The following is a 14,848-nucleotide window of genomic DNA, read 5'->3' on the forward strand; positions in this document are numbered from 1 at the left end:
TTTATGTGTGTGTGTGTGTGTGTGTGCATGTGCGTGCATGTGTGTGTGTGTGTGTGTGTGTGTGTCCTCAGATCTCCATGGGTCAGATGTTGCAGGAGTTTGGCAAGTTCCTGGGCCTGTTCTTGCTGGTTCTCATCTCCTTCACCATTGGTCTCACTCAGCTGTATGGGAAAGACCAGAAGGACCCCGCCAAGAACCAGACAGAGGACTGTGAGGGCATCTTCTGCCCACGACAGAGCAACGACGCGTTCCACACGTATGTCAAAATCTCACAAACATTCACCAGAAAGAGTACTCTTCAGCCCAGCTTTATATTGAGAGTCTGTAATGTTATTAGTGCATTTTTTTTTTTAATTGCTATTCCTTGACTGTATGCTTACTATATGTACATATGTTCAGAATTTATATTAGTAACTAAGAACATAAAAGGTGTAATGTACTCTAAGCCTGAACCTTGAAGTGTTTATATTAAGTGCCTGGTCTCAGCAGTTCAAAAAGCTGGCTTTTATACTGTAGCCATCCATGATTGATGTCATACAGATGTGCTATATAGACTGACATGGCTATACCCTGGACAGAAGAGCAATAGGAGTTCATTTCAGCACACTTTAAACTCATTTGTGTTTGAATTTCAGTGTGACACAGCCAGCATGTATTCATTTCCTTGTAAGCTTTATCAGTAAACTATCCTTTTGCCTTTTCCCTCCTGGGGTTTATTCAAACATTAACTGGTAAAACTTTAGATCAGCTGCAGTCTTATATATCCCAACTGTCCACAGACAGCAATCAAAACAGTCATGTTTGCCTTGTATTGTGATATTCCCTATTATTATCTGGCTAAAGTGCATGTTTGACTGCGTGCTGTTTCAGGTTCATGGGCACATGCTATGCCCTCTTCTGGTACATGTTCTCGCTGGCCCATGTGGTCCTGTTTGTCACGCGGATCAGCTACACGGAGGAGCTGCGCTCGTTCGTAGGCGCCCTCATCGTGGGCACCTACAACATCGTGGTGGTCATCGTCCTCACCAAGCTCCTGGTGGCCATGCTGCACAAGAGCTTCAGGCAGATTGCGGTGAGCCTCTGCATCCTCAGCTGTAACCACACTCCACACAACATGCCATAGAACCCAGAGCCAGGTCCCGCAAATCCTCTACACCTCTTCAAAGTTTATATAAAGTTTAAGTATCTGTAATGGAGCAGAGGTTTTGTGAATCATGGAGCTTAGATTCACTTTGTGAATCAGGGAGCTTAGATTCACTTTATGAATTAGGGAGCTTAGATTCACTTTGTGAATTATGGAGCTTAGCAAGATTAGCATATTTAAACAACAGAATAGTTATGAAAAGGCTATGTCTGGGTGCTATATCAAAAGATAAACTTAGTTTGTTAGTTCTGTGTGATGTCCAAATAGCAGACAAGACAGTAATCCATTAAGCAGGGATTGCCACGCTCCTTGCACATGCGACAGGTGTTGGTGTTCCTGAGATGTTGGAGACCATTGGCAGCATGTTGAGTGCTAACTAATAGTGGTTACTTGGCGGGGAGGGTGGTTTATCTTAGCATTTGAGTCACACACTCTTCATCACTGGAGCGTGTCTGTTTTTCAGCCCTAGACTTACACAAACACTCAAAATTCTGAAAATGTGTTAGAGCTTGTCTTGACGATTAGTAGTGCCATTGGCACTCTCTAGAAAAATAAACAAAAAGGTCTACTAGTAATGTTTGACATGTTTAAGGTCTTCATTTTAGAAACATGAAAATGCTGGATAATGAAAAAAAAAAAGTACATTTTTACTTTTTCAGACTAATTTCATAGAACTTGGCTTTGTGCCTTGTGTGTTCCATTGAGCTTAATCCCCTATTTTGAACACAAGGGAGGCCATGGGCTAGCCTTGTTAGATTTATGGTTCATGTAAGGACAGCCTAAGTTAATGTTTTTTTTTCATCCCTAAGAGCATGTGCACTGGTTCAAAACACTTGGTGAAACACAGGCTCAAACGATGTGTCACTGAGTTTACTGGGGCAGTCGGCAGGGGATTTGAGCTTGCTGTTTCTATGTAGTTCAGCACTGATAGCTATACTAAGATGTTGTGCTCCAGTGGGACAGAGACTGCCCTCGGCAGAAGAATGAGTCTTAAGACAACTATTTTGTTTTGATTTGATTTGTGATTGATGAATTTAATTGATGAATTAATGTTATTTTGATATGAATATGATATTATTCTTCAAAAGTAAAGATCATCACAGCACACGGGTGTAATGGTTTGTTTCCATTGTTCATGGTTTGTTTCCATTGTTTATGGATTGTTTAATAAACTATCCATATTAGTGTGTGCTGATGATCTTTACTTTTGAAGCCTGATTTTCCTGCGTATCACTTGGGATCTGACAACAGCCTGTGCACAGGGATTTTATATTATTTTTCTTGGGTCAAAGGCCATAGGGTCATTCCGTGTGAAATCACCCAATTTCAGCGCAATTTGGCAGGTGACCCTCTCCGAAAAAATCTGAAAAAAATCACAGGTGTTTGTAGACCAAATCCATGCATAGATCTTAAAGAGTATATCTGTATAACTAATCGTTGCAAAACTACAGCCCTTTGAAACTTCAAGTCATTTTAAGCATTGTGGTGAACAATCCTTTTTGTTCAACTTCCAGCATTATTGGCTCTTTTGGTATTTCACACACTTTAGTGAAACTATGTGAATAGAAGTACATTTTCCTGTTGAATTAAACAATCAAATCAGGTGTATCTTGTGTGGCTATAAATTCATAATGTGAAAAGACATCATCACCTTTGAGGGCTTCTCATTCAAAAAGTATGTGACACAAATTCATCAGATTTTTTCCTACACATATATGTATTATAAGGTCCTGTCCATGCATTAACTTTGGTTGTTATCATTTTCATATTTTCAGAGCATTTTTTTAAAATTGGGCTTGATTTTCAAAAAGCCTGTTTTCATCTTCTCATTTCACCACGTGGACAGTTAACAGGATTTTTTTTTAATTTTACCATATATCATTCTGTATGTGAGGATCATCTGCCCAAAATTTGGGCTTGTTGCTGAGTTTCTTCATTGAGATAATATTTTTTTTAAATATTTTCTATAAATCCACTGAATTTGTACTGGGTCTGCAGTACCACTTTGCACCACATGTGGTGCTCTTTTAATACAATGGAAGTCAATGGAAGAGTAAGAGAGTCACTTGTTTGCTGCACATATCCAATATAAACACACAGTTTATGGTTCATAGTTGAATTGGTCCAAATAATTATTGCAACATGAACAACATACTACTCATACATAAATCTTATTTAGAGAAAATAAACTGATCAAGTAAATTATAGACTGACTGGTCATCATACATGCAGCAAGAGGATTTAGCATAATTACCATCTTTGTAATGAGTTTTCTACACCAGCTTCAACCTATCAGTGCCTATGTGAGTACTTTAATAATTACTAGCCAGCTGGTTAGGCAAAGTCTATATCCATCGTCATATGCATGCAGTCCTCTGTGATACACAGACAAAGAGCATCAAGATGGAGATCAGTGCTTTGTCTCCATGTGATCTGGGAAAGAAGTTGGAACATATTCAAGAAACAATGGGTTTCTAAAATTCAGTTCATCAAGGTATTTCACTTGATGAAGATGACCATGTGTGTTTCCATCACAAGTATTCATAACAAGGTTTGAGGACTCGTGGATCCAAGAGGCATTTGTAAAAAGATGATAAATCTTTAGTATTGATTTTTCTGCATCTGACAATGCACTGAATTTTAGAAACCCCTTTTTACTTGAACCATATGAACCATAAACTGTGAGTTTAGATTGGATATGTGCAGCAAACAAGTGACTCTCTTACTCTTCCATTGACTTCCATTGTATTAAAAGAGCACCACATGTGGTGCAAAGTGGTACTGCAGATAAAGTACAAATTCAGTGGATTTATAGACAATATTTGTAAAAAATCTTATCTCAATGAAGAAACTCAGCAACAAGCCCAAATTTTGGGCGGATGATCCTCACATACAGAATGATATATGGTAAAATTAAAAAAAATCCTGTTAACTGTCCACGTGGTGAAATGAGAAGATGAAAACAGGCTTTGTGAAAAAAAATCAAGCCCAATTTAATAAAAATGCTCTGACAATATGATAATGTTAACAACCAAAGTTAATGCATGGACATGACCTTATAATCCATACATGAGTGGGAAAAAAATCTGATGAATTTGTGTCACATACTTTTTGAATGAGAAGCTCTCAAAGGTGGTGATGTTTTTTCACATAATGAATTTATAGCCATTTTCAGAGCTTTGCAGAGGGGGGATTACACAAGATACACCTGATTTGATTGTGTGAAATACCAAAAGAGCCAATAATGTTGGAAGTTGAACAAAAAGGATTGTTCACCACGATGCTTAAAATGACTTGAAACTTCAAAGGGCTGTAGTTTTGGAACCATTAGTGATACAGATATACTATTTAAGATTTATGCAAAGGTTTGGTCTACAAACACCTGTGATTTTTTTCAGATTTTTTGGGAGAGGGTGACCTGCCAGCCACTGGGTGATTTGACACGGAATGACCCCATAGTGGTGTATTGGTAATGCTAATGTTTTGTTCATAGCAAATATGAAGCCAAGTTACTAACAAGGTCTATTTTGTGTTGTCGTGTTCACTGTCCTGAAACCAAACATGATGCTCACAGAACCATGAGGACAAAGAGTGGAAGTTTGCTCGTGCCAAGCTGTGGCTCAGTTACTTTGATGACAAGTGCACCCTGCCCCCGCCCTTCAACATCCTGCCCTCCCCGAAGACCCTGTGCTACCTGGTGACCAGCCTGAGCAAGTGGGTCTGCTCACACACCTCCACGGGCAGAGTGAAACGACAGAACAGCCTTAAGGTGAAACACATGGAGAAAGAGAAGACAAGTTGGAATCTGTGTGTGTGTGTGTGTGTGTGTGTGTGTGTGTGTGTGTGTGTGTGTGTGTGTGTGTATGTGCGTGTGTGTGTGTGTGTGTGTGTGCGTGTGTGTGCAAATGTGTGTGTATCAAAGTGATACAGAGGAAGAGATTATACCTTTGAATCTCTCTCTCTTTCTCTCTCCATCTTTGTGTGCGTGTGTGTGTGTGTGTGTGTGTGTGTGTGTGTGTGCGTGCGTGTGTGTGTGTGTGTGTGTGTGTTTGCGTTCCCACTCTTCATCTGTTTTGGCCTTCTGGGGAAAATATCTAAATTTGCGCAATAGCCCACACAGTTGATAAATAGCTTTAAGACATATTGTTCAACCTGAACATAATTTATTGGTTTGGAGGAATCTTAACAACTTTGTAACCAAAGGTTTTTGGAAATGGTTCATATTGATTTAATTAACAGATTTATCTTCAGGGTACATTCAAGTTACAATATGAAGTTATAAACTGGGAACACCTGAGTTCAGGGTGAATTAGAGGTCCACAGAACTGAGTAAGAATCTTTTATCTGCTTGTTAATTCCAAGAAGTATGTTAGTTCTGCTCCTTTTTAACAGAAAAACAACTGGTGTTTCAATTAAAGCTCGTAGTCGTTTTTTATCATATTAAACTATCATTATTATTATATTATTACATTTTTTATTTTGAGTCAAATGCCATAGTGGAGTATTGGTAATGGTAATGTTTTTTTTAATAGCAAACAAGAGCCAAAAAAAACAAAAAACAACAACTGGTGTTTCAGTTAAAGCTCATTGTAGTTTTTCTTCACAATATACTTCAAGCAATATGAAGCTTTTAGGACATGACAGCACAAAATGTTTGCAAACTAGCTAGCTTTTACCTGTTCTCTGTGCTGCTGCTGCTGCTATTGCAAGGTAGTTCATGGTATTGTCAAAGACCTATTAGCTAATTAGCTTTCAAGTTTTAGACACATATTGTTATATGAATCTTTAAAACTAAGCAATGAATTAATTGCCATTATTGGCTGTTTTCATTCAGGCCATAGTATGCATTAGTAAGTTTTTTCTGCTGGTGGCTGTCTGGTGTTTTTCAGGAGTGGAGGAACCTCAAGCAGAAGAGGGATGAGAACTACCAGAAGATCATGTGCTGCCTGGTACACCGCTACCTGACCTCCACTCGCCAGAAGATGCAGAGCACCGACCAGGCGACCGTGGAGAACCTCAACGATCTGCGCCAGGATCTGTCCAAGTTCCGCAACGAGATGAGGGACCTCCTGGGCTTCCGCACCTCCAAATATGCCATGTTCTATCCCAGAAGCTAAGTCCCACGCATATGCACTTACCGCCACCCCCCATCACCACCACCACACCTAATGCCTTGTCTCCCCACCCCGATGCAAACCTGGCCTCCGCATGCTCTGGACCATTTGTCCTTTCTTTTGGAAACATGGTGGAGTGTGGGGACGATGGGGGTGGGTAGTGAAATCCTGGAACTCAACTGGAATCTGTTAAAAAAAACACACAGTATTCTCCACACCAAAGCCCCTTGTCAGAGCTTATGTAATGGTCTTTCCTCCCACTTGTTTTCTAAAAGTGTCCGTCTTTTCAACAAAATAAAGTCTAATAAAGATTTATGGAAAAATGTCTCTCTGGCCTCACGTTTTTGGTCAGGTGTGCCAGTTTTGAATGCTTTTATGCTACACTAAACATTACATCATTAGTCCGTTTGGAAAACCACAGGGGGCTCCAAATGGCTTGGTATTTTCCCTGAGCTTGGCCATAAGTAGCTGAGTTTAGCCAGCAGCAGGACCATTAAACGTTAGGCACTGTTGGATGACAGTCACTGACCTGAAATCAGTGCCCTTTTTATTATTACTCTTAGCTTGTCATAATGGACCAAAGTTCACAACTGATTTCAAGCCAGAGCTAGGACTCTGGGATAATTTAGAAGTCCAATAACAGAGAAAAACGTTTGGAACATGCCACTGACCAGTGCTGTCTCCAAAACCTAGTGACTGCCAGGAGTTTTCTTCCACTGCCTGCTGCCAGTCAACGTGGAACAGCTGCCACCACACCTGCTTCAGGGAGTAATGACCACGTCCTCTACTGGCTTCACAAGCAGTACTTATTTTAATATTTTTCACTTCATAATTTGCTATTATGCTTTAGTTCCGAAAGGAAATTCTTGGCTTTCACAGCTTGTTAAATGTCACCTTGCTTCACTTAACATGTGGCTACTGGAAGGAATGGGCAAGCCAAAACTTCGATCATGACTTTTATTATTCTCTCACAAAACAATTAAATATAAATTAACATGTGACTAAGAACTGTTTCATATGAAAATATCTCATTTTGCTTATTTTATATTGGCACTGTCATTATAAACATTTTCATTTTTGATGGAGGGAAAAAACAAGCTGGTCAAAAAAAATAGAGAGTGCTTTTTCATTCATGATTAAAGATTCAGGCAACTAACAACAGAATCAAACATTATTCTTGCATGATGCCATATCGTTGCAAAAGGATGCTACAAAGTTATTGCACTTGTGTCACCACATTAGATGCTCCCCATCCTCAATGAACTCAACAAACCAAGAGTATCTTGTAAACAGTGTGTCAGCATAAGACTATACCCACATCTCACTTGTTCCTCCCAGAAGATCCTCCCCCATCATCAGTCTTTCTCTTGTCCTCTTTGAACATCCTATTTTAGACCACGGGTCCTGCTGGCTCTTCAAAAGCCCAACAAGCAATATACAAGGGGTGGCAGGATAGAGTCAAACAACAACAGACAGGTGAAATGAAAGCTCTGATTCCATCCAGAGGGCTTGGAAACAGTTCTCCGCCTCCCAGGAAGAGCAGTAGGTGGGAGCTTTGACATGCTGGAGAACTATCAGCCGGCGTGAGCCGTGCCGGTAGGTGTGTGTGTGTGTGTGTGTGGGGGGGGGGGAGTGAAAAGGCAGAGGGGGAACCGACGGTCATCCTCAGCAACGTTTGGTCTTCAGCGCGTTGAAGGCCCGCTGGTTCTTGGCCTTAAAGGCCATGACGAAGTGGTGCGGGGCGATCTTGCCGCGGCCATCGTCGTCCACCTCGCCCATGAAGATGTAGCTCAGGCCTAGCGAGATCACACAAAAAATGCCTGAATGCAGTGGCGGAACGGCAGAGACATTCAGGGGGCCCAACTGATCAGCGACCTCTCGCCACACCTCCTCCGCCATGTTTATATGCACCGGTATAAACATGGTCAGATCGATCTCGAAAAGCACTCATAACATCTAAACCTAGTTTTATTTGCACTGGTGTTGTAGTAAGTAAGAACACTGTTCACACACCCCCACAAAGGCAGGCTGCAATAAAGCACTTATACATACAGTATATATTAAATACATTAGTTGTATATGCTATATATCTCTTCAAGCAGTCATATGTACATATTAGTAACTGTCTGAAAGGAAATGCATTGAGAGAAATGTGTTTGTGAGAAACAGAAGCATTCCACCTGGACGCACTGTAAAGCCCAAACCCTTATCTAAAAACCCTCTGTGTGCATAGCTGAGTTTCAGCAAGCCAAGCTAATGACTCCAGCAGCTGGAAGAGAATTAGTAAATGCCTGTGTAGTGGACGCCAGGCTCGGGCTCCTCTAGCTCTGCCACTGGACGTACCTCGTTTGACGAATGGGCACCTCTTACACAGGATGACCACCTTGGTGCTCATGGTTCGGCCGGCCTGCTGAATGGCCAGGTTGCCCTCTTTGTAGACGTTGATGATGGAAATGGTGGCGTACATACTCCCCCCACGTGTTGCCGCAGTGATGACTGTTCCCGTGACAACTGAGAGGGTATGAAAATATACATTAGAAAGACAAAGAGTTCCGGCAAACAAAAAGTTTAACAGAGTAGATGTTAACATGGACTGCTGTGTCAAATTTAAGTTAGTGGACAATGCCAGAGAAATCTCCCAGAGTAGCGTGTGAGAAGGGACTTGGGGTTTTCACAAGTGAAATATTCTTGGCATTTGGGAGAGACCTGAGAGGGAAAGAGATTGCCACATATTCTCGAGAAAGCCCACAGTGACTATCTTTACCCTGCAGTGATGTAAGATGCTTAGCATGATACACTCTGCAGTTTTCCACTTGTGCATTACGCAAGCGCTTTCTCTCTCTCCCTCATCATGCTGTACTTTTCCTTCCTTTCCATATGCAAATCCAAGTAAACCTCCTTGAGGGACAGTAATTAAATAGCTGCCTCGCTTTTGCAAACATCTCCCTCTTGGATGCAAACATGGCCGGGCTGTTCCCAGACCAGTGACCGAGGGTGTGGGAGCAGACCTGAATCAACACTTTCATATACCAACAGATTAGGTACAGTCAACTGCAGCGCATTCACACTAAAGCAACTGTGCCCCATGTACAAATACACCATGCTCTCCCGCCAAGAAGAGAGAGAGAGAGAGAGAGAGAGAGAGATAGAGGGAGAAAGAGGAAAGGAGAGAGATGGAGAGAGAGGGGGAGAAAAAAAGTCTCAACGAATCTTTTCAGACACACTGAAACAAACCAACATGCCAAAGATAGCATGGTGTTTAAAGGCGGAAAAAAAGGACATGAAAACATAGTTGTTTACCACTGAGAGACTAGAATCACAGCCGGGACCAAAACCTCAGCTGATGTTTAACTCACACCCACAAGTCACCCCAGCCCTGCCTCCCCTCCCTGACTCCTGACTCCCACCCAGGCAGGCACACAGGCAGGGCCGTGTTGTTGGGCAGACACAGCAACAGAGATGGGGAGATAGAGAGAGAGAGAGAGAGAGAGAGAGAGAGAGAGAGAGGGGTAGAGAGAGAGAAAGAGAAAGGGGTAGAGAGAGAGAGAGGGGTAGAGAGAGAGAGAGGGGTAGAGAGAGAGAGAAAGAGAAAGGGGTAGAGAGAGAGAGAGGGGTAGAGAGAGGTAGAGAGAGGGAGGGAGTAAGAAAGAAGAACTCATACCAAAATTGCTGGAACAGTAATGGCTTTCGGGGGTTCCCTTCCTCTTGCATTTCTGCTGACAGAGCGCTGCAGAGTACTTCAAAGCTACGATGAGAGAGAGAGGGAGAGAGAGAGAGAAAGAGAGAGAGGGATGAGAGATGCGAGGGCATATGATCACTGCTTTGAACCTCAATCCTCAATCTGAGGCCCCCACTCCATCTGAAATACATCTGAAATAAAGATCTGCATGAGAGAGCTGGATATACTGTATACTGTAGCCGTCAGCTGCCCATGGCAAACATCTGTTCTACACAAGCTCTAAAGCCTTGTGGAAGAATATATAATGTGGCCTCTAAAGAAATATCAAGCCTTAACCGTGTGTTATTCTTTCTACTGAAAGCAAATCGGGGGAAAGAAAAACAAAGAGAGGACACAGAGGATGATAAAGCCAATCGACCAGTCGGCATGTAATGACATCACCACTAGCAGCAGCGAAAATAACCTTTTTGGCCAGAACTGGTACAATGAGTCCTGGCTTGAGCATGTCTAAAGCATAGTCAAGGATGTGTCTTCTGTCTCTTTGGGTGATTGAGTGTGTGCAAGAAAGAGTGTGTGGGAGTGTGTGTGTGTGAGGAAGACAAAGAATCCTACCAGGTATCCTATAATTTGAGCATAACTCTGTGTCATCTATTTCTGGGTAGCAGTTTGACAGGTAGTCTGCGCTTACCACATTTTGGCTTGAACACCAGAGATCCGTGTCACTACGAAGCAGCCAAACCACTCGATCTTAAGCCCATTTCATCACATAGGATGGAAAGGCCAATATGTGTGCAGCAGATGTTATCGGCAGGTTTTATAATCTAATACTCACAAAAATGTCAAAATTGTAGAAAAGAGAGATGCTAGGACATACTTGTATCCAATCCTTAGAGACTTGTTAATGAGTATCAAATCCAAATCCATATCCAAGATCCACATCAAAAATATTTATTGTAATTTGCATGTGGAGCATTTGGCTAAAAGGCTACAATAAATCTCTAGTGTATTTGCACAATATTTTGTGAAAACTGGCTGGTGGAAACTTACGTATTGGTCTTGTTGTAGTAGGCTGTGTAGTGGTGATTGGTGGCAGAGTGGTGGTGGGGAACTTCTTGGGCCTAAACTTATAGTGGCCAATAAATCCATCTGCGGTCAAACTCAGGTCTGATAGGAACTGAATGAGCAGCTGATTCCCGTCTGAGTACACCGGACTGGAGAGAGGCGAAGAAGACGTCATTCACACTCCTTGGGAGCATTTTTCTTTTTTTTACAAAGGTCCATTGTTCATTGCTAGTGCGTGTCCCAAGGCCATTACTTGTGACGGATGTTGTTTATTAGATGTGTGTAAGAATCTAAGAATGTTTGATGTCAAATGTAAACAATGCTTTTTGAGTAAAGGCTGAACTTACGCAGGAGGGCTATCGCCACAGTATTTACCGATCCTTTTTGCATCGTTGATCTCTCCGCCATTGAAGATTGCCACATAGTCGTAGCGGCAGTAGTTGTCCCTCTCCAAATCAAACTTCTCAAACTTCACCTCAATGATCTGGACACAGACACATAGTCATTTTGTTATTCCATTTCAGTACATAAAAAAGCATATCTCATATTCCAGTCAGACATTGCTGCTTAACCTGCTGCACACAGTCACTAGCACCAAGCATCTGGGGGCTGTCGAGACTCCACTTGCCTGGTTTTTAGGTGCCACAATATGCCATGAGCAAGTGACTCCAGCTGGATAGTCCTTTTCTGGCCAATTTGGAGTCTTAAAGGTTCCGGATGGTTTCACCAGTCGACCCCCACAGTACTGGTCTCCTGTTGAGGTTGAATCAAATTTCAGTAGAACACGGTGAGTTAACTGAATTGGCATCAGAGGCACTGTAATTTGCTCCTCTACTTCTATTTCCATCACCCTTTTTAAAGGATGAATACTCTGAATGTTTCAAAATGTTTTGAATAATGTTAGGATAACATATTTTCCTTATTGTTGTTTTCATACTTGATTTGGTTATTTCTGAATACAGTTCCCTGTAATTCACTGTTTAAAAGGGCCAGCCCACATAGCAGATGTTAAGAAGAGAGATATCAAATCAAAAGCCATGAAACACTTATACACTCACTGCCAAAGCAGAGCATACACAGTGCCTCATCCACCACATCACTATTTCCACCATCTGACAACCCCTCCCAAAAAATCCTCTTGCAGTCAGCTAACTGTGTATATAGGGGCACCAGGCAGACTCTGCCCAAGCACAGGATTTACCATTAAAGAGGATGCAATAACAAAGGATTTAACCTGAGGCCTATCTGAGCACTGGCCTGGGCTTAGATAACGGTTCAAACAACTCTGTTACAGCTGTCACCCACTGAGTGAGAGCAGGCCAAGGAGACACCTAGCCATTAAAATTCCAGCACGCTTGTCAGGAGGGAGAGGGAGAGAGAGAGAGAGGGCTCCTGTTGGTCCTGCTGCTATAAGGGACCACAGGCCTCTGCCCTGTCCCTGTAACACTGGCAAGAAGGAAGAAAGTGCATGTGAGAAATTCCACGTCACACTGTGAACTGGGAAGCCCTGCTTCTCCTTTCTCAAGCTTTCTCTCCTCTATCAGGGCCCACAATCAACAAGTGAGCAAATTTGCAGTTGATTGCCGTTGGGCCCAACAATCCACACTAAATGCATGATAACGATCCTGTTTTCCCAAAGGCACCTCCATTTACAAATACACTCTCAGTCTTTCACAGTCCTGTCGTTTTATTTCTTCTTCATTCCCACACCATTAGCACCTTATGTGACCTTTTCTGTGGGGGCAGCTGCCAGTTAAAAAGGCACACTTCTAAGCTCATTAAAAGCCTGACACTTCCCCTTTCAAACAAACACGTCCTGGCTGGCCATTTCCATTTTCACAGACATGTTTTTCCACATCCACAACAGTTTACACACACACACCGCACACACACACACACACACACACACACACACACACACACACACACACACACACACACAGACACAGACACACACACACACACACACACACACACACACACACACACACACTTAGTTCAGTCAGGGAGAAAGGATGATGATGAAGCCAAATGAGACATCAGTAGAATTAGTCTCAAGGAGTTTCTAAGGGACTGGTCTGGTTACTGATTCATCTCTCACACATGGCCAGTGTATCCTTCCTACGAGACAAGAAGTAACATGACGCCAAGTGTTGCAGTGCTCGACCACAGCTACCTCGCTCATGTGGGTGTGCGGCGGAGTAAACTGCCAGAAAGCCACTCCCAGCGGTGTTTGCATCAGACACCATCTGGACGAGCATCTTGTTGCCCGTGGAGACGAGCGCCCCAGGTCTGAAAGTCCCACAGAAGCGTCCAAGGCGCTGTCCGTTAGCATGCCCGCTGTAGACATCCACGTAGTCGTAGCGACACAGGTTGTCATTCTCCAGGTCGATGAAGCGGAAGGAGAAGACAACCACTTTGCCCTCAGGGACCTGACCACAGAGAGAACTTTGTTTAGTTTATTTTGTGTGACGTGTGACAGACATCAATCAGATCAGAGCGTCTCCCCAAGCTGTGGTGAGACCACTTTCTGTTTAGTGGCTGCTGACACTGTGAATGAAACAATGTACATTTGTCATGTCAGGTAACCTATGATCACAAACACTTGGAATAACATCGGGGGGGGGGGGGGGGGCAGGTTTTTAAATCTTTTTACAGGCTACAGTTTGCTGGAGCTCACCCAAATGCAAAGCAGAAAGCTCATTTTCAAGCTACCCCCGGGCGTGCTGAGTGGCTGGCAGCCAAATACCAACCAACAGCAATTACAGAGCCTCTGCGCACTGTTGGGCTACTCGCTGTAATTAAGCACCGTTGCGTCATTTTGGTGATATTATGTCTTCTCATTGAAACCCCAAAAATCAAGTCTGTAATAATCTATCCTCATTACACTGTGACTGAACATCAAAAAGTAAGGGTTACATTTTAAAAGGGGGAAACTACTTACAGTAATTCTCCAGACACATTTTGTATTCGGTGGGTAGACTCCCGGATACCCCTGGCTACCGATAATACCGGACTCTCCCGTTATGTTCCCACCACATGTAAAGACCTGTCTGCGGAAGCAGAGGGATGGAACAACATTGCTTAAAATATCTGCCACAGTCCTAATGCTCAGAATTGTTGTAATATGATCTAAAGCTGAATATATAATTCAGTAATTTAGCAATTCGTTCACTGCACCATTACGCGTTATGGTTAGACGTGGCCAATAGCGCAAGCACAGACGCATCCGGCGAAAAAACTGAATTCATTTGAGCATCACAGTTCTTCCGTGTGGAAGAGCATCTTTATGTGGTGAATGTTTAAAGCGCCGTCCAGAATGTTATTGCAGTGTGGACATTTTGATCACACACCTACGTTTAACTTGGACCTCACTGAAAAAGCCAAGCCACTATCACCAGCAGGAGCAGTGAGAGAGAATAAAGCTAGGGTACCTTCTTTGAGATTGAGCGCGGATCCCGGTCAGTAGCAGCAAACCCCATGCACAATAGACGCTGCAGATCTTCCACATTGTTGGCTTAAAGGACCAGGCAGTGTGCCTGTTTGCGTTATGCATTGGCGCAAGTAATCTTGTGTACGCACGTTCCACTGCGAGGAAAAAGTACCCAGAAGTTCCTTAGGGGGAGTCCAGGCTGCAGACTAGTGCAGATGAATATAGCGTTTGTTCAGCGTGGTAGGAGGGAGCATTCAGCAGCTGCCGTTTTCCAAAACCTGGGATCAAAGACTGATGGACTGAAAGTGAAGGAGGGGGAGAGGCGCTCATGCGCTCCTCACTGTTGAACACCTGACCTTAAGTAAGAATGCGATTACATATTTACTATGTCTATTCTTTCTATTTTTCAGTTTCTC

General features: G+C 42.8%; 2 protein-coding genes across 3 annotated transcripts in view; one reads left to right on the forward strand and one right to left on the reverse strand.

Moving 5' to 3' along the window:
• Nucleotides 1-6,477, forward strand: part of trpc1 (transient receptor potential cation channel, subfamily C, member 1) — a 23,391-nt gene extending 16,914 nt beyond the window's left edge. For both annotated transcript variants that reach the window (XM_076291237.1, XM_076291238.1), the window contains 4 exons: nt 72-256; nt 871-1,072; nt 4,719-4,913; nt 6,034-6,477. In XM_076291237.1, coding sequence (XP_076147352.1) covers nt 72-256; nt 871-1,072; nt 4,719-4,913; nt 6,034-6,261 — 810 coding nt within the window. In that variant the 3' untranslated portion in view covers nt 6,262-6,477. The remainder of the gene's footprint in view (nt 1-71; nt 257-870; nt 1,073-4,718; nt 4,914-6,033) is intronic.
• Nucleotides 6,478-7,233: 756 nt separating this feature from the next.
• Nucleotides 7,234-14,753, reverse strand: pcolce2b (procollagen C-endopeptidase enhancer 2b). The gene is made up of 9 exons (XM_076291239.1): nt 14,434-14,753; nt 13,944-14,052; nt 13,176-13,431; nt 11,628-11,752; nt 11,347-11,483; nt 10,985-11,148; nt 9,920-10,003; nt 8,602-8,769; nt 7,234-8,054 (listed from the first exon to the last, which is right to left on the reverse strand). The coding sequence occupies exons 1-9, from the start codon at nt 14,553-14,555 to the stop codon at nt 7,924-7,926; spliced, it is 1,296 nt and encodes a 431-aa protein (XP_076147354.1). The 5' UTR covers nt 14,556-14,753; the 3' UTR covers nt 7,234-7,923.
• Nucleotides 14,754-14,848: the final 95 nt, after the last annotated feature.

This window comes from Alosa pseudoharengus, unplaced genomic scaffold (assembly GCF_046254945.1).
Source record: "Alosa pseudoharengus isolate Yale_2024_CS ecotype anadromous, Long Island Sound unplaced genomic scaffold, YU_APseudo_1.1 YU_APseudo_1.1_scf_18, whole genome shotgun sequence".
Classification (NCBI taxonomy): domain Eukaryota; kingdom Metazoa; phylum Chordata; class Actinopteri; order Clupeiformes; family Clupeidae; genus Alosa; species Alosa pseudoharengus.

Excerpts from the sequence above, each read along its gene's own strand:
- pcolce2b (XM_076291239.1), bottom strand. The coding sequence starts at position 14,555 with ATGCATAACGCAAACAGGCACACTGCCTGGTCCTTTAAGCCAACAATG. Across the intron at positions 13,432-13,943 it reads AATGTGTCTGGAGAATTACT|GTCCCTGAGGGCAAAGTGGT; the intron begins GTAAGTAGTTTC and ends CTCTGTGGTCAG. Across the intron at positions 8,055-8,601 it reads GTGCCCATTCGTCAAACGAG|GCCTGAGCTACATCTTCATG; the intron begins GTACGTCCAGTG and ends TGATCTCGCTAG.